This window comes from Paramisgurnus dabryanus, chromosome 22 (genome assembly GCF_030506205.2).
Source record: "Paramisgurnus dabryanus chromosome 22, PD_genome_1.1, whole genome shotgun sequence".
Classification (NCBI taxonomy): Eukaryota; Metazoa; Chordata; class Actinopteri; order Cypriniformes; family Cobitidae; genus Paramisgurnus; species Paramisgurnus dabryanus.
Window position 1 is genome coordinate 19,628,203 of NC_133358.1, and position 19,482 is coordinate 19,647,684.

General features: G+C 41.4%; 1 protein-coding gene across 4 annotated transcripts in view; it reads left to right on the top strand.

Annotated features, from left to right (window-relative positions):
- Nucleotides 1-706: 706 nt before the first annotated feature.
- sulf1 (sulfatase 1) overlaps nt 707-19,482 on the top strand; it is a 38,368-nt gene continuing 19,592 nt past the window's right edge. The window contains exons 1-5 of one of the 4 annotated variants that reach the window (XM_065258102.2): nt 707-967; nt 14,688-14,916; nt 16,056-16,295; nt 17,156-17,307; nt 18,928-19,097. In XM_065258102.2, coding sequence (XP_065114174.1) covers nt 14,751-14,916; nt 16,056-16,295; nt 17,156-17,307; nt 18,928-19,097 — 728 coding nt within the window. In that variant the 5' untranslated portion in view covers nt 707-967; nt 14,688-14,750. The remainder of the gene's footprint in view (nt 968-14,687; nt 14,917-16,055; nt 16,296-17,155; nt 17,308-18,927; nt 19,098-19,482) is intronic. The other 3 variants (XM_065258103.2, XM_065258100.2, XM_065258101.2) reach the window with 3 other exon arrangements.

The following is a 19,482-nucleotide window of genomic DNA, read 5'->3' on the forward strand; positions in this document are numbered from 1 at the left end:
ATCGTTTCCATTGTCAGTGTGTCAAAACATGAACATGCTTTTCCCAAAGTTTTGATGGCTTAAGCAAATGTTTCAGAGTAAAACTCTGTAAGGAAAATGTTATTAATGTTGAATTATTTAGTCTAGCATGGTGAACTCTTTAAAATCACTGCAGGGTCATGGATGGAATAAATACTGAAAATGAATGCAACTGGCGCTAATAATCTTGGTTCCAGATCCTTATCTCTGGAAAATCTCTGTTTTGCTTTACTTAAGGCAATAGATTATGAAGGACAGGAATGTTGCTGAGACAGCTGAAGATTTATAATAGGAAGGTGCGAGTTGTACAGATGTAACAATATAGTGCAAACAGCAGTTAATTATGTTCCTTTTATTTGCCCGCTTTTAAAAACGAGGAGGTTTCAGGAGCTACGACACTAACTGTGTGTAACTAAACCGCTGAGATTTCTAAAGAACCCCAGTGCTTGCTTGTATGGGATTCCTGCAGGAGCTACAAGTGGTAACATAACTGTTCAGAGACACAGGCACCTCCTACCCTCCTCTAAACTTGCAAATGCATACCGGCTCGCATTCTCTGTCCCCTCCCTCCCCTCTCCTCATCTCCTCCCTTTCCCACTCTCTCCTAAATCTCAGGTTACTGTGACTGGAGTTTTTAGACATCCCTGCTAGTGTTTCCCTTATGTCCTGATCCCTGCCTCCAGCCTGGGAAGAGCCACCCAGTGCCCCCTCTGATTGGACTGAGTAGTTTGTCTTGACACACCACTGTGCTGAGTGCTGGAAGACGTGTTTCAACAGATGGTTGGGGTTAGTGTGTGTCATCACATCGGAGAAAGGATTAGAGGAGGAAGGTTGTCTTCCAGGAGCAGTGTGGTCCTCACAAACACCAGGTTGACTTCATGAGCACAGGAGAGAACAACACGCAGAGATAGATCAACTTTATGAACAAGACTGACACCCTGCTATTCAGGTAGTAACTTTTTCTTCTGGTTTGCGTGTTTCTGGCTGTCTCTTATGTTAACCAAACCATGCTGTCAGGTTCGGTAGTCAAAGAGGAGGCTTTCTGAATGAGACACTGTGGTTGTACTGTAGTCGGTCCTGCGCTGTGACTGTGTGGTTGTCAACTTGCTGTGAGTGACAGGATTTTTTTTTGCTTTTTGGAAGTTGTGCCGATTCTCAGTCAACCATGGAATTGGATTGTAATACATGATGACATTATTCTCACTCTTAAAAGTTAATTCAGTTTCTCTTTCTGACATGATAAAAAGTTTACACTGAAGACCATGCCAATGTGGTTCTCATGCACTGACCTTTAAACTGTGCCAATGCAACATTCTCTCTGATTTATGCATTTGGGAGACACTTATGCGAAACAACTTGTGATCAAGTATTTTCTGGGAATCAAACCCATAACTTTTTGTGCTGCTATTACGTTGCTTTACCAACTTTTGCAAGTAGTAAATTGCAAATTAGTTTATCACTACGAATAACTCTGATTTGAGAGTAAATGCGTTCCTGTAGCTCAAGCACTGCATTAGCAACCCAAAGATCATGGTATTGATCCCAGGAATCACACATTGATAAAATGTATAGTGCAAATGCACTTCAAGTTGCTTCGGTTAAGAGTCTGCTAAATGCATAAATCATATCAAATCTAACTTGAGTTTGCTGACATGTAGGCTTGATGCATTAAATGCACACGAGTCACTCAAACAATTTATTTCCTGCATTAAGCCAACGCTGTCTTGCACACTGAGCTAATGTGGTGTTTAAGACCTCTGCGCACTGGCTGTCTGAGTTGTGACTTGCTTGCGAGTGAAGGGGCAACTTTGAAGAAGTCATGCCATGAGTTTCACTCAACTCCAGTCAACCAAAAACAGGGAGACCTGCCAATGAAGAAGCAAGCAGAAATTAGATAGTTTTAATAGGTTGCTGCTGGGCTCGAATACGGTGCAATGTGTTTGCTGAACGACTGTAAGGGTGAGGGGCAAAAAATGATGCCAGGAATGACACAAAGACAGAGTTGTGTGAATGATGTTTATTTACACACATTAATCAGCCGTGTCAACATCAGTCACTCACACTCTCACTCACACGCTGAAATTCATTTAAGCAAACCACAAATGCATCAGCACCAGTGTTGAGAGATTACAATGAGGGCAGTCATTACCAGCGGCAAATACATGATTATGAAGGAAAGTGAATTTTTTTAATTAAATGTTTTCATTACCGTAGATGTACAGTTATGCCTTTAACAGATTTTTTTATTAGCAATTGAAAGCAAAATTAAATTTTTATTAACTCAATTTAACGCACCACTGGATTTGATTAAAGTTAAACCTAAAGTAACGGTAAAGGTTGAATGTAATTGCCTGTTTTAGATGAACTTGATGATCTCTGAATGCTGTTTATGGTCTCAAAGCCATAAGTGGAAAAGACAATACCCCCTTTTGCTTTGAAAACCATAACCTTTTTAATTAAATTTTTCATCACACATTTAAATGGACGTGACCGCTTTTCATTTTTCTGTGCTGTGTGTTAAGGTTAAAGAACGCAGGCTTGCCTCACATATAAAAGACACCCGATCCTTATCCCTGCATCTTTGAGATACCGGAGCAGTTTTGTGTCAAAGTATAAACGGTAAAAGCAGCTGTTGCGAATAATTTGCAGTTCCAGGTTTAGATCTGCCAACACTAATATTGTTTCAGTAGCTGTTTGGCCTTTTCGGGTGTTTGACCGGGGATCAGCTGTACTGTGAGAATGAGACCACAGGAGAAAGGGCAACATAAACTCAAATCTATGTGTGTGTGAAAAGATTAGTGGTTAAATTAATTTATTTTTTTAAAAACAACCTTCATAAGGTAAAGAACAGGTTGTGATTTATTTTTTTAATTTAGATATCAATGTGACTCCCTGTCAATGAGCATTTCTATTTCGTACACATGATTTAATATCCTGTGCAGCTTCTTTTTCCCTGAAGCTTCGGACATGTGTTAAGTATTTCACCCCTGCCATTCGTATTCACTTACCGACTCAAATCAAAAGCAGCGGGGGGTTCTGTGCCGCAGCCCCGCATGCCACTAGCCCTGTTTATAAAATGCCTCCTTGCCTTTAACTAGTTGCATGCATTTGCTGCCGGTCTGTCAAACAAATCACAGTTGCCCGTGCGCTGGACATTTAACAACTAGTAGGTACAGTCATTTCTGTCAAGTGCTGGAAAAACGACAGCATATGGAGGTGGTCACCGGTACCAGCTGCTCTCAGGATCCTTTGAGGTACCGGCCTGAGTTCCACTGTGCCACCACACGGACAATAGTAAAAGATAATGGATAGAAAGAAAGCTAGATAGATCCATTTATAGAGGAAATTGGGCCACAGTCTGCAGTAGCTGTTTATCTCTGCTTAATAATAGTGTAGTCAAGGTGGTAATTTAAAAGGGGAGGGTTGATGGCATCATGGCTGTAATTGAGATTTGACCGTGTTAAGTTGTTTAATCTTTGACTTGTAGTCCTTCACTATGGTGGGGAGTTTATAATTTCACTCAATGAGGTCCTTTCATGGCATGTTATTTTATGAGTCTCCAAGTTTAGGAAAGCCAGATCACATTTGTTCATGGTTCACTCAGAGGAAGCTCTCAATAGCACCCCCAAGTGTTTGAAAAACTACAGATTGTTACTTCAGAGGCCATAGTAGGCAATGTAAAATATTGAGAAATTGTCCAGTAAACCTTTTGGAGAACCTTTGGCTGACTGCTACAAACTAGTCTAGGCGGTCTTCCAGTTCCTTGAGTCCACAATATTTGATGTGCCTTCACAAGGAGGTTCTTCTGAGGGTTTCCTCCTCATTGTTGAAGGTCATAAGGACCGACCATTATTGTAAACCCTATCCTTATTTTATTAATGAATTTGAAATTACATTTCGCATCACGTACAATCCTGCACAAGCAAACCTGTTCTTACCTGCCTTAGAATTGCACTTCGTACAATGTCACTTTGGTAAAATTATGTAAAGAACAAGCAATCCAATTTAGGGTTGAAAGAAAAAGGCAATCATGTGCAATTAAACATCAGGATGCACCAAACTGAGAGAGAGGCACTGAAAAGGTGGCGCTTTCATCGCCCGCTAATGTAGAGTAGAAAATGGAGAACAATTTGGAGAGAGATAATAGGCATGCCCTGCCGACAGCTTGCCTAATAAAAGACAGCATGCGATGCTTTTGAAACCATAACCCCCCTACCCTTTCGCTTTCTTTTTTGTTAAACTGCTGCTAAAAATGCATTGAGCTGTGAAGTCCAAACTTACACCAGCATTAGTATTGCAGTTTCAAATGCATTTTGTTGCTGCATCACATGTGACTCTTGCCTTTACTATGTGAAAATGAATTTGACCTCTACTGTGGCTTTCTCCAGAGTGGAATGTCCATAAACCTTTCATTGCATCAGGCTTCTCTCGCCAAAGCTTGACACGCAAGCCGCTGGAGACCAGTGCCATCCAAATGCAGCGGTTGTGCGGGTTTCCTGTTTGATGCTGTTGTGTGATCGATGTGGCAGTAAAGAAATTGAACTGGAGGGAAACAAAATTGCATCTGTTTTCTCTTCTTAGCAATTAATGTTTTCGTGACCATTTCAGGATTGCACAGACACACCGCTGAGGTGCTTTAAATAGTTGAATTCAGGTTTGTTTGTGCAATTGCATGTGTTATATGGTTTGATCTGCTTGCTATGTGTTCGTAAATGAATCCTGCAATTGTAAAGATCATACAGTCTGTAAACCGTAAGTACAGGTGTCAGAAAAATGCCAGAGCACTCAGTTAATGATGTTACAAATGATGTGATCGCACGCTTTAAACAAAAAAGCCACACGCGTTCACGCCCCAAGCGCTGGTGAGGGAAGCATCGGTGTACAAATTACAGGTTGCATTTCTCCATGTCTGTGTAGTTGAATGGGTAACAAATAGTTTTTTCTTTTTATGAGTGACATCCCAACAGTATCTATAGCGGCAATGAAAGACTGATGGGGTCACGGATGGGTTGTCTTCTAGTCTGCATCTCCCTGCAGTGATTCTGTCCGTACATGCCCCACATTCTGGAAGTGTACCATTTCACGCCAGGGGTAGAAATGCTCCGACTGGGGCCTGCTGACAGAACCCTCTTTCCAACCCCACCCTTCCTAAAAAACAGCTGTGTGGAATTTTGTTCCTAAGCGCTCCGGAGTACCATTTGAAACTTTCAGATTGTTGAAATAAAGTCTCAAATGAACGTGATGTGGACAAACGTCAAGTAATGTCTCAGGCTTGGTAAACGGGTCACTGATGTTCACGTCTGGGATTGGTGCAGCCAATACTTTGCCCTTCCTGATGAAACAAGTGCGAGTCGTAAGCTGATCCTTGCGTTAAATGGAGTAACACCATCTCACTCTCTCCTCTTTCAGACAGGCCATATGTTCCAGTGGTGAAGCCTGCTTTGCATGCTTGCCGGCAGACCAAGTATTTATATTAGAGGTTTGAACGCAATTCAGTTTGGCTTATTAACGTAGCAATAGGGAGTCAGTGGAATCACAGCCTAATTTGGCTTTACGATTTTTTTAACCTGTGCCCTTGTGTGACTTCTAAAGTATTGCATAGCGTTTGGAAAAGCATTCAAGAGGTGGATTAAATTAGTGCACAATGTCTTGGAATTGCCTAATTTGTTTTCACAAGTTGCTCTGTTGTTTTGACAAGATTTCCGGTGGGAGCATTCATTAATCATCAGCAGATTTTCATGAGTTACATCAGCGTACCTCTGTAGCCAGGTCTTTTCACCCACCCGTGTCAATAAATATCCATCCAGACACGTAAACCCCATATTACAGATGACTCAATGGCAGCTCCAGTGTGGCCCGATGGCTTCGTGTTTTTTTCTCCCAGTGTTCCACTGAAAGAAAGCTGAGGGATTTATGCCTCGAAGTTTGTAACAGTGCCACGTGTCTTCAGTTGGGGAACGGCACACGTAATATTAGGATAATTTAAGCAGCGAGGATGCTCCAGCTCAAACAGATTTGCTTGGCTCCCTTCATTTTTTCGTGTGGGAGCTAGCTGCTGATTTAATGAAAACGACATTGATTTATTTATTCTGCGCTGTTACGTCAATAGAAATACACTGAAGAGATTTGAATATTTTCTTTGTGGCGTTTTAATGTATTTTGTGCATTTGCCATTGTGATAAAAGAAAGCTTTCTTAATGAAAGTAAAATATTAAATTTTTTATTCGGGAGTTTTTTTTTGGCTTGCTTTTTTGCTCCCATATTGATGCGCATTTAAAACAAGATTCAAGGCTCTGAAATGAGCATTTTTAAGAAGCGCGTTTATTATGGTATGGCTGGTTGCAGCTGTATTTTTTTCCTCAAAGCTGCTTAAAATGCTTTAACTGTGTCTGCTTCTGTTATTTGTCTCATATACAGAGTTGATCAAAGGCCACACTTTTGACATGACCTTAATTTATTCTCCTCAGTCTTGTTGTCTTTATAGATCTGCTCCTTGCTTCTTTCATTAACCACACACTTGAAGGAATGGCCTGGAAATCACTAAGCCTATATTGCAAGACCTCCCAGATGACCGAAAGAGGCAAAGATCCCTTGCCTCGTCTGTTTTAACTTCAATGGGTCTCCCATTGGGTTTACTAGATTGATGCCAGATTCGGTCAGACTTGATTTCAAACCTTACCTCGCAATCTCATACTTTAAATAGCCGGAAAATATTGAGAAGGCATGAAGCTTTGACTGGTTAGGCTGTGCCGACTTTGCAGGTGGCTAATGAACTGGGCCTTCATATGAGGGAGCTAATCTCTCCAAAAGCAAAGCCGATGAGGAGCTGAATGGAATTTGCTTAGCACTGAATTCTGTGCCTTGTGTATTTAAGCCACTCTCCCACAGTGACTGAGATGCTACACATTGCCCATCAGTGCTCCTTAACCAAAGACTTGACATGCAGATAAATGCCACTATACATCTCTCGCACTGTCATCATCAGTCCCAGACAGCGTAACATATAGGGGTGCTGCTAGATTTTCGGATTATGGAAAAAATCATAATACTCTTCATGGTTACCACAACTCCCTCCGCTCTTAGAAATACAAGTTCGCAATGTGGTGATCAGAATGGTGTTTTGAGTTTGCTTTAAGGTGCTAGTGAGGTCTCGAGCTGCACATGGCTTTTCTTGCATGCTTTAGTGTCACTGGAGAACCTGCTGTTAATGTGAGCTGGCATTGCAATGCGGCTTGGCAGCCGGGGGGAACTGAAGGGGCTCAGCGGTGGTCTTCCTCTGTCTATACATGTTCTCAGAGAAATTTTTGTATTAGTTTTTCTTTGTTATTTTACCTTCTTAACCAGGCAAGTGATACTGTGACAAGTGATAAATTACCTGTACCTGAATTTTTATGTACTGCTTTATGGCAGCCATACAGTAAAATCTTGTGTATAAAATCCTGCTCGGTAACTGTATATTAAACATTAAATATTAAATATGTGAGACTGTCTGTGAAGTCCAAAAAGTTTCATAATCTAATTATAGGAGCATCAAAGGAGATTTCACATGGATTTCAATCTTTAACATGACCTTCTCAGTCAATATTAAAGATGTCAATGTTATATTTTTACATAATGCTCTTTACATTATACAGAATGATTTTAGACTGTAAATACAGAAAATGACTTTTTAGCTGGGTTTTCACAGACTGGGTCACCATCACACAGCATTTTTATGTGCATGCCAACAAAGGAAAAAGGGCAGCCTTTTTTTAATCATTTTCCTCTTAGCTTCTCCAGCCTCATTTGCCGTCAGGGTACATGGTGACACAATGAAACATGACTTTGAAGTTGGCGGGAGCCAGATTATAATAGTGATATTTACATACATTCATAATGAATGCGGTGGACCCTGGGAGCTAAGAGATCAAAAGCCCCTCTTCATTTAAAGGAGATTAGCATAAGACTATTTTCCATCGTTTTCCCAAAGTCACTGTGCTCTGAAACCAGAACTTGAATCTGTCAATGCCTCTCATGACTGCTTAAACACAAAGTTCTGTGCTAAATATGGTCCTGTTAAAATAAGTTTAATAGAAGCTGTAAACAACGAAAAGGCAGAGATGAGATGAAGTAATAGTTCATGTTAGTTCATGTGTATCTTGCAAAGCCCTTCTTGTAAAGGTAATTTGAATTGAAAATACCGTCTCACCACTGGTTGTTTTAGTACATTTCTTCAAAAACCACTAGATAACAGCCAAAACAGCCTTTTACAAACATTGCATGCTGCAGTATGTGCTCATATTTGGACAGTGGCGTTTTTATGCTGGCTGGCATCATGCTGTTGACTAGCGGCCGCTGCTCTTAATTTGATTTTGGAGGCTGTTTTTGCAGATAGAAAGCTTCTGTTCTTTCAGCATGACTCAAAGCCACTAGATAACCACACAAACATAGCAAGTGCCAGGAGTAAAATCAAACCAGGAACATCAATGGAAGGATTTAAGCTCGCATTTGAAAGAGCATTTTAAGGAGAGATCTCCACCCAGTTTGCTTGTTTAATTTCCATGGTAAAGATGTTATCAGACTTGTCTTAGATGACCTTTGTCTTGGAGTTGGTGTGGTCTTTCAAACAGCTTTTATGACTAAAGCTGTCGTTCAGTGGTTTATTAAAGTCATTACTTTCAAATTCATCATTACTTATCTGTCAAAGAAACGTTTAACAGGTCTCCTAAGCTTGACCAAACTGGCCTGACCACCCAAAACCCATGAACGCCAACAAACCAAACCAGTTTGGCCAGGGTGGATGACCAGATAACCACCAATCAGTTCACACATGTTCATTTCCCTGACTATAAAATGTTTAGAAAGTTTCCTCTACTTTGCTTGTAAATGCCTGAATGCTCAAAACTGCATGTGGTTTTCGCATTTGGAAAAGGTGTTTGCGTGCGAGTTTGTGCATTGGCATTCCGGTTAGTTGTGGGACTGCAGCGTATCCGTTCTCATTGCAGTGATTAAGCAAGAACGGTCCAGTGGCGCGAGAACAAAGTGAAACCACTTCAGTCGGATTCCACATTCTTCTTTTCCCCACATAATCTCAAGTCACTTCCATTACAGAGAATGAATGACAGAAAACTATGCTCCAAAAAAAGGAGCTAAATTGAGAAAAGAGCTACGTTTGGGGTATGTGTTGTCCAAATATGCACATTCTAAAACTGGTCACATTGTGGTAGAGTCCCTGTCCTTTTGTGGGTGGACCAGATGCTTGCTGACACGGGCTTCGTGTGGCATGCTGCGTGCCCTGGCCGCAGCATGTTTGCATTTGACGCCATGGCTGCTTTGTGTGGACGGAGTAACACACGGCTGTAACCGCAAGTCCTGGATAGTTTAAAAAAAAGAGATGTTTGCAAAATCCAAACCACAACGCTTCTGCGACTGGGTATTCATTTCTTCCCCAATGGAAATAATTACCTTTCAAAAATATGCAAACAGCTTCTGCTGAAATAGTCAGCATACTCTACAAGACCTTTGCTTTTATTGCACAACATATCCATTGATCTATACAATAATGAGTTAAAGCAAATCATGCTTTTGAAGCCTTTGATAATTAAAATGAAACCATCCTGACTAATAAACTTTGACGTGTTCTTATTGCTGATTATTCTTGGCTCATCCTGTGAACAGTGGAGACTTCTCAATAGTGAGGGAATGGAAAGGGGGATTAGCCCACGAGACGATCTTTGTCTATGGAAACCTCACATTTATGAATGGTTGACTCACTATTTAGCTGTGCCATCTGGTTTGATTTATGCTTGATCTTGGCTACATAACTAGGGACCCTCATTTGCAATGAAGATGCACATGAAATCAAACTCACCATGGTGGGAAACGCGTTGTAGGAGTGTGCTTGATGCTTTGTTTTTAAAGGAACTACCTCAAGCTGACAAGCAGTGATTTATAAGCCGGCTAGTTCACGTTAAAAGTCCAGCCATCATCTGCCTTGGATTTTGGACCAAAGACTGACACAAACCAGACTAGTCCCGATTGAGTCTTGACTCTTGATATTATAAACCCAATGTGGTTGAAAAGTGCTGGGTCATGACAATCTGATCTCATTCATGTGTCCTTTCTCAGGAACTCTCAGTACTCATCCGTACCTGTGAAGTCTGATTTCAGTGGCTTGTGTTTTAGAGACCCTTCTAAGAGTCCAGGTGCTTGAGGTTTGGGTTAACCACCCCACATTACCACGTGGGTCAAAGGGGGTTCAGGGCGCATGAGAGTGTGGTCTGGGAGTAGACCACAAGTAGCAGTGGTGGCTTTTTGCTTGCCAAGAACTTCTCCGCTGCTGTCTCTGATAGCACTACATGCTAGAAAACACGGCGATATAGTTCGGAAGGAGGGAGGGCTAGATGCCTTAAGTATACATGGATATTCATGTGGGTATATGGAGGGAGGAGAAAAGCATTGCCAAATCATAAAAGCACAGATTCTGGATCGCACTGAAGGACCCTGTTCCCTTCCATTAATCTGAAAATTGCCCCTCTTTCACAGGGGCTTTTTTGGCAGCTGTGCGTCAGGCCGAAAGCCCAATAGTAGCCTTTTTGTTTTGCTCCTTTGAACTTCCAAGACCTTTTTTCTTAATAAATCCCAAATATTATTTGCCCAGCTTAGTACAGTAGAGGCTAATTTACTGGGTCATTTGTTCTAATCCCTAAAAACAATAAGGGCTGAGAGACAATGCTTCACTGGTGCCTTATGAGAGCCCTTCTTGGTTTCTTCAGTAATGTAATTCTACAAATCTGAGACTCTGCAGATGCGCACAGGCTGTCGTGTTAAAGACCAAACTTGAGTATTCATCATTCTTTGCAAGGAGGTAATGCAACCTGAAACTGTTATTCCAATGCAAACTTCATTGCAGATCATGTAAGTTATTGCGTTTATTTTGTAGTTGATTGACAATGCAGGATTTGGCGCACTCTTTAATATCTTTTCTCAGCCTAATGTCTTAACACTTCACAGAGATCTGCAGATAAAACCGCAATACTTCAATATAACAGCATGAGTTTTACGCACATTAGTCTGCATAACCGTTTGTCTGCAGCCAGAGGTTTTTTAGTGGAAGTGTTCAGACACAAAAATCACAATATAATCTTTGCATACCAGCCCAGTGCTGATTCAGTGCGTGTGGTGTTGAAGCTTTTGTTTCCCATTACTCATGGAAACTGTGAATAGAGGATAGCAAGCCTGTTTTTCTTAGGCAAAGGGTCATCAGAGGACTCTCGCATCAGAGAGAAGCGAAGCAGCGGTTTATGTTCCTGCCAGCGCTACAGACTGAAGTGCACTTTCAGGGTAATGAGGGTAATTAAACTGAAATTATAATTCACGACCCCATTTCCCTCTAGGGAAGAAAAACAGAAGAGCTATTTTGAGGCGACTGTATTCTAAAATTACAGTGCTGGAATGGGGGTTAACGTGTCATCGTTGAGAGCAGAGGCAGTTTAATTTTGGGTTGCTTGAGGAACACATGATTGCGCTGAATTGGCCGCTATTGGCTCTTTGTTTTATATCTGGCATTTTGGGCAGGGTTAATAACGTTAGCTTGGAGTTGCTGGAGGCACATCACACACAAGTGTTCATTGTAGTGTCACGTGGGATGTTCGATGCAAGGATCCATTTAGCACTTTAAATTGAATAATGATGCTGAAATGTTAATCTAATTTCCTTACTGAAAGGTCCAGCATTGGCCTAACACCAGTACATTTAGTGTTTTGCTTTGCTAGGGTTTGCACCAGGATCTCCCTAACTAACTTGAGCAGTAAGAGATCCTTGATAAATGAGTGTCACCATATTGGTTGATATGCTTTACTTGTTAACTTAGCACCAGTCTAGACGAGCATAGAAATCTATTCTGGCCTATTTAGTAGGTGTGCATCGATATATCAGCCGATGATGCTTGCTATGCTTCTCAATGAATTGCGGTGAAATGTCGCTACATCCAAAAGCCAGAGGGCGCTCTTTTGTGCAGAAATTCAATATGCGCTGTAGAAAAAGAACCATAAACCCTGCCCTCCCTATTCAAACGAATGGGACTCTACTCTAAATCAAATTATTTACACTTCCAATAAAAGTTTCCGAAAGATGGTCTTGGTCCTTTCAGGTAGTTGTTATCATGCTGATATATGTGCAAGTGTTCATTTTTGTGATAAGTTTCATTTTAGCTAGTAATTTAATGTTATAGAAATGGGGCATGTCGTTATGATTAGTATGGTTGAATTGGGCATGCAAGCGTTTTTTGAGGAAGTTTGATACCACCGCTCCGCCTCTGGCTCCAGGGACGATTCCTTCTGTGCATTTATTGGCTCCAAACTGCATTTTTACATAACATGGCGGCGACCATGGTCAGACATTTTTGGCTTCAGTTCATTACAATGAAGGGAGGCGATGTCGCGTCATCAATCTTTTTTTACAGTCTATGGCACAACTCCAGGAAATGGCTTAAGGATATTTATATTGCTGTTCTTCAAACGTTTTTCAGTTATTTTCATGATAATAAAGAACATGTATAATGATTATGTTTGACGAGTGTTGCTTTTTTCAAATGCATGTTATAAACGACTCAAACTAACAGTTGATTTCAGATCGATAAGACTTACTGATCAAAAGCCATAGTACATGAAATACTGTAGATGTGAATAATATCGCCTGTGCGATTTTTAGAATAGTTATCAGCCATGTATTATTAGTGTATATCGGCCTTTATTGATGCACCCCTACTATTTAGGCTTCATTGCCCAAAAAACGGCAAACATTTAAATTTACATTTTTGACAGTTTTTGCCCCTTTATCCAAAGTGAGTTACAATTTAATGTATATACTTTATGCATTTTATCCGTGTGTTCCCTGGAAATCAATGCCATGACATTTTTGCGGCCCTAACGCAATGCTCTACCAATTGAGCTACAGAAGGCATATGTCTATTTTGTTTTGGACACGTCTGTGTCTCCTTTAAAATTGAGCTTTTTGTAAGCTGTGTGTGTGCGCGTGTGTCTGTGTGTGTATGGACCCTATAGTCCTCTGTGCCAGGGCTTTTTCTACACCCCTCCCAGTGTTTGCACAGTGCTGTCAGGTTGACTGGACTGGCTAGCCTTCATAGTGCCTGTCTAAAATCCAGCCAGTCCAAAAAAGCACTTAGAGCCCCATGTGAGAGGCAGCCCATCATCTTCACAATGATGAAAGACAAGCACACATGCTTTTCCATTCAACAGAATGTTTGAGTTTATCTTATCGCACATCTCAAAAGATTTACGTAGGTCGACCTGACAATTTTGATTGTAGTAACTGGTGTTAATGTGATTTTCCCACCTGTGAAGTTATGCGTCCACACATTCACAATGCCACAATGAGTTCACACCGTATGAAACCCATGTAATAATTTATTTTTTTTCATTTGAATTTTACTGATCTTACTGGCACACAACATTTTTAGTGTGGTTGTTTTGCCAAAGACAAGTATCAAGACAAATGACATGGCTCAGGTGCGCGAATGACCATGTTGTTTAACAGCTCATTGATCCGAAACAGATTGGCATGGGTGCCGGAGGCGCTATTGTGCTAACATTACAGAGAACCATAAAGTTCGGTGAGAAATTGGACGGGAGAATCAATCAAACCCACTTTCACACGTGCTGCTAGTCGTCAGGTGTGTGCAATGTGTAAACTCACTTTGCAATAGTTCAACACTTGTGCTCAAAACATGGCTTTTAGTCATGTCAAAGATATATAAAGTGTTTAAGCAACTACACAAGATCTCACTCAGACACGTTTGGCCTGTCGACCCATGTGTTTTTCTTCCTTTGACATGCAAGAGCAACTGCGGTGGTGCAGGTCAGGGTAAATCTGTGACTGGCAACCGCAGCACAGGGGTTAATGTAGCGGAACGGTCTCCCCCCTTTGCTGCCTCCGTTTTTGCCATCGGGTGTCCGCTAGGGGTCACAAGCTCTGAGTGACAACCTTGCCATAAAATGTGATTGGCTGGGCGTAGGCTGGTGCAGCCTTTAATAGCCAATGGCAAAGTCTCAGTAGCACTGAAGGAGTGTGACTGATTGAAGTTAGAGAAGTGGCTTGTGTGCACACACATGAAGGGAGAGTTTGCCGTGAGGCCTTCAAGAAAGTGTCTTGAAATGTAGATGGGTCTGTTGGACGTACAAAACTGCATTGCTGAGTGTGGTTCAGGTAGGGTTTGGAGTATTTAAATTTTTTTGTGGTCAAATGATTATTTAAGTTACATTTTGTGTATGGAATAACTTTCTGGCTTCTTATAAAAGTGCGTTTTTGCATGTGCTTATTGTGAGAGCAGATTCAGCTGCATGCTTTTTAAGGTGGGGTTTTTAATGGTGAGGTTGATGTACTATGGTCTGTTCCTCTTTATTGTGGGTGGATGCGAAAATGGATGACGTGAAGTTTTTAAAACTGATGCAAATAATTTGAATGAATAAAGTTTTTGTACAGAGACCTGGAATTGGCATTTATTTGCTTTGCAGAAGATGTAAATGTGGGTTTTTTTTTTAGTCCATCCAGTTTTTGTTACCCAAAATAAATAATATTTGTTTTGACCTCTTCAGAACCTCTACCCGCACATTTTTCACAGTGCATTAAATACATTTATTAAACTTTCTATCCCTCTGTCTATTTTCCAGACCGGCTACCTTTCACAGTTCCAGTCTTCTGAGTGTTTGTGTGCCCCTGTTTGCCATCCCATCATGCAGCTGGTGAGCCTGGCCTGGGTGATGTCCCTGGCCGCCCCACTGGTCTGCTATGGCTTTACCACACGCGGTCAGGCCCTGCGTGGCAGGGTTCAAGGCGACCGACGAAACATCAGACCCAACATCATACTCATTATGACAGATGACCAGGACGTGGAGCTGGGTGAGCATACCAGATGCATTTTATCATTAATGGCCCATCTGTTCTGCAGACAAATGAGGTGAAGACCTCATTCACCGCTCATGAGGGCTCTGTCAGTGCTCGGCACGCAATGGTTATGAATCAGCAAGTAGTCTGGAAAGTTGCTGTAGAGATTAATACATGTGATAATGCTGCTCAGAAAACATGAGTTTGGAATTGTAGATCGAAAATAAACGTTATTATCACCAAACAGTCCGCATTTGTACTCGTCACATAAATATTTGGAGATATGGTTTTTGGGGTAGTTGGGTTTACATTTTTTTGTGATTTAAAGTAATAAGATTTGCATGTTATCACTTTGCTCTATAGCTTCTTACTTTACCAGCTGAGCTACAGGAACACTGAACATTTTAGGTGGAGCATTAGCAGTGCAGACGTTGTGGATCCAGGAAACACACTTACTGTATTTAAAAAAGTGGCTTAAATGCACTGACTTTTTTGGTTGCCAAGTGTCTGCTTAATGCATACATGTTAATGTAAAGTAATTTTAGACATTCTGGAATTAAGCGTTTAGCCAGACTTTTCCAATGAATTAAACACTAGCGTCAGTCAGGCATTGGGGATTTTTTATTCGGAGTACCGTTCCTTAAAAAAACACTTAAAGCCCATTTATTTGAACCTAAGGGAAATGATTTAGCCTGCTTAGACTTTGATGCAATGTCTTGGAAGCATTAGCTTGCTTGCTCCTACTAGCCCTCTTGATCTGCCACCCAAGACCTTTGTTTAGTTTCTGTCCCATTGAAGCTATGTCAGACATGTATGGTAAGCCTAACTGTTATCACTGGATCAGGTTCCTTCCTCAGAGTCTAACATTCAATAGGTCTCAATCTCAGACTGTCATCACACATTTGACTTATTTCCTCTTTAATATTTAACGGCTTCGCTCAGACATTTGAGAGGCCAGGGGCCATAGTCCACCAACCACAACCAATCATTGCATTGCCACAGAACCTGCAGGGAACCTTCTCCACAGATTTTTTTTAAATGGATTCTTCTGACAGCATGACGTATATTAAGATCCATTTGAGGTTTGGGTTAAGTTAAGTTTCCTCAAAAAGAGCTTGGTACTAAACTTTCATGTGTCTCGTTTGGTGTGGCAGGTTCGTTGCAGGTGATGAACAAAACCCGTAAAATTATGGAGGACGGGGGTACGTCGTTCACAAATGCCTTCGTGACCACGCCCATGTGCTGTCCGTCACGCTCCTCTATGCTGACTGGAAAGTACGTTCACAACCACAACACGTACACCAACAACGAAAACTGTTCCTCGCCTTCCTGGCAAGCTCAGCATGAGCCACGGTCCTTTGCGGTTTATCTTAACAACACTGGATATAGAACTGGTAAGTAAACTTTGTATAAAATTAAAGACTAAATCTACAACAATAGATACATAACCTCAGCATTCAACTTGGGCCCTATCCCAAATGGCACCTTAAACACTCTAATTTTTATGACGTAATGCAGCTTTGGCACTGTCCCAAATGGCATACTCCAGACTTGTGGACTTCCTCAGAGTCCACACTTTGACATGTAGTGCAGACCTTAGGGACCCTTGACGCAAGTCCACGAGGGTGCACGGAAATAGGAAGCAAAGTTGCCCATCAGTGTGAACTCCTCCCATTCGTTGTCGGAGTCATCTGATTGCTCTTTCGCAAGGTCTTCTGGTTTGGTAAACTGCGTGAAGCCTGCATCAAGGGTGCAAAGGGGGCGCTGAGGGGGAGGCTTTGTATAAAAATAACAGATGGGACACCCTACGGACTTGTAGACTAAGCGAGCACACAAAATTTAAGGCCACAAGACCGAAAGTCCACATGAAGTGCGCCATTTGGGAGAGGAACTTTGACTGTCCGGAAGAAGTCTGCTGCGAAGCTTGCACGGGCTCAGGAAAAGCCTGCATAAAGGGCACATATTGACCGAAAAGGGGCACCCATGAGCACCCTTTTCAAACCTTAACTGACAAATGGTACATCATGCGGTCTTGTGGATTTACAGACACCCACACGCGTGGCCATTCTGAGTCCACTAGGCTGAGGCAGACATTGCTTCATCTCTTCTGAAATATGTATTAGCTTAATTTAGAGGGATTAAATAGAAGACATGAATGCAATTAAACTCCCATTCATGGGAACTATTGAAATGTTTTCAGACCATTGTTTGTACCTCACTGGACATGTTTATATGTTGTCTTATTGCCCAACAGCTTTCTTTGGGAAGTACCTCAATGAGTACAACGGCAGTTACATCCCACCTGGGTGGCGCGAATGGGTGGGTCTGATCAAAAATTCCCGTTTCTATAATTATACCGTCTGTCGAAATGGAAACAAGGAGAAGCACGGAGCGGATTATGCCAAGGTATGTGCTTTTTGGTCACATAAGTTCACGGCTTTGTCACAGTGCCAAAGGCTTCTTTAGTTTATGCTCAATTGTAAGGTCTGTTCCCCACTAATTTCAGACCTCTAATTGCATATAAAAAAGGATCTGGTTGACTCCACATGGAATGTGAATAGATTAAAGGGGGAACGGGGAGCTAAAGACACAGAATAAAGACACTGGTATCTTCAGATAACTACACTGAATTATACTCCATAAACAATAAAGAGAGGATGCCCTTGGGGCAAAGTTTCTTTTCTAAAAATATGCAAGGAAAGTATGCAAATGTATATAATACCTAAATAATACCTATACAATACACTTGATAAAGAAAGATTAACATAACCTTTTATTAGCTGTGTTTAAACAGTTTATTTTGGCATGGCCACCTTACATCTCCACAATATGTTTTGGAGCTGCTGTTAAACGTTTTCTGCTTGTCTTACTGCAGTCTTATAAGTAACACATTTTTGGGTAATGTGGAATTTGTGCAGAGGTTTCATGGTTTGGGCACAAACTGACCTGGATTAATTTTTACAGAGTAGTTTTTAAGGGATGAGCAAATAAATGTTTTGGACTGTTACTCAATTGTCAATAACCTGCTTGTTGAATCGGTTGAAGGTGTTAAGTTACCCTGAAGTGGAGAGCCGCAAGAGGCTAGGTTTTCGTCCACTGAGGGCTGGAGATATTTTGTGGCTGTGTGCTCAAGTGGTTCCTGGAAACCCTCTGCGACACTACGTTGCTCTTAAAAGATTGAGACCTGAGGCTTATAGGGATTATATAGGTATGTCTTAGGCGTAGAGAAAATTGAGTGCTTAAAACATCTTGGATAGGAATGTTCCTCAAACTTTGTGTACCAAAATGACCCTACGATGTGTCTCATTATAGAAGAATGCCACACGCTTTAAATTAGCTGTAGTTTGTTTACTTTAGTCAACATGTAAATCAATGAGAGCTTGACTTGTTGTGCCTCAGTGGTTTCAGAACAGTTTGTGCTTTGAGCCAGTCCAGGCAAAACATAGTTTTTTTTTTTAAGATCCCTTCTCAAATGTATTGGTCAGGTAAGGCACATTCATATCTTTGGAACAGTGTTGTTAAATTCCCTTTTTGCCTTTTCGCTTACCCGGAAATCTTTTATTTTGGATAACAGTCAGAGCAAAATCCACTTAACAGTCTCTAAACAAGACATTTTCTCCAACGAATGCCAGTAACTGCTTGTTTAAGCAATGTGATAGATGGGGGGCGGTTGAGGCTTTCCCACAACCATAGCAGACCAGAAGCGCAGCCATCAAGGGTTACACGTGATTTTTACCCCCAAGCCCTCATGCACATTCCTGCTGAGCCTCATAGCAATAAGATTAAGACCTTGCCATTGTCATAACAGCAGCTGTATAGAGGGCTATAACCCTCTCCTAACATTGATTGAAGGTGTCAGTGCCCTTGTCATGCATAATACCAAGTTACAGCATCATGGCTTGGTTCTGTAAGCAAACATGGTCTGCTGGGGAGTCTGGTGCTGCAGTGTTTATCGTGTCAGGCTGTGGAAAACTTCCTCATAGACAAGTTGTCTTCATTAAATTTTTTGTCTTCTGCTCATTCCAGGACTACTTCACTGATTTGATCACCAACGACAGCATCAACTATTTCCGAATGTCCAAGCGCTTGTACCCGCATCGACCGGTGATGATGGTGATCAGCCACGCAGCACCGCATGGTCCGGAAGATTCAGCTCCGCAGTTTTCCGAACTCTTCCCAAATGCTTCCCAGCACATGTGAGTGACTTTGCGCTACATTCTGCTAGAGCAACAACCGTGAGCTTCACTAAACCCATTATATCCTGCACAAGAGCCAAGCCTCCTATAACTGGAATTTGGAATTGGAATTGTTGAGTCTAGATTTTTTTTATTGTTCTGTATGTAGTTAAAATAGGTTATCCAAGGGACAGACAAGGCCCCATGTTTCAGAATAACACTGGTATTCCTAGCAGATTATTTTCCCCATACATTTTACACCATTTATAATTTGGCTCGCAGGTAAATATAAGTTTATGGTTTTAGGAATTTTTGCGGTGTCATATTTTTGGATACTCCATTAAGATTTTTGTCCTACTGGTGAAATCCAGTTCTCACATGACACTGCCACCGTGAAGCCCAAATG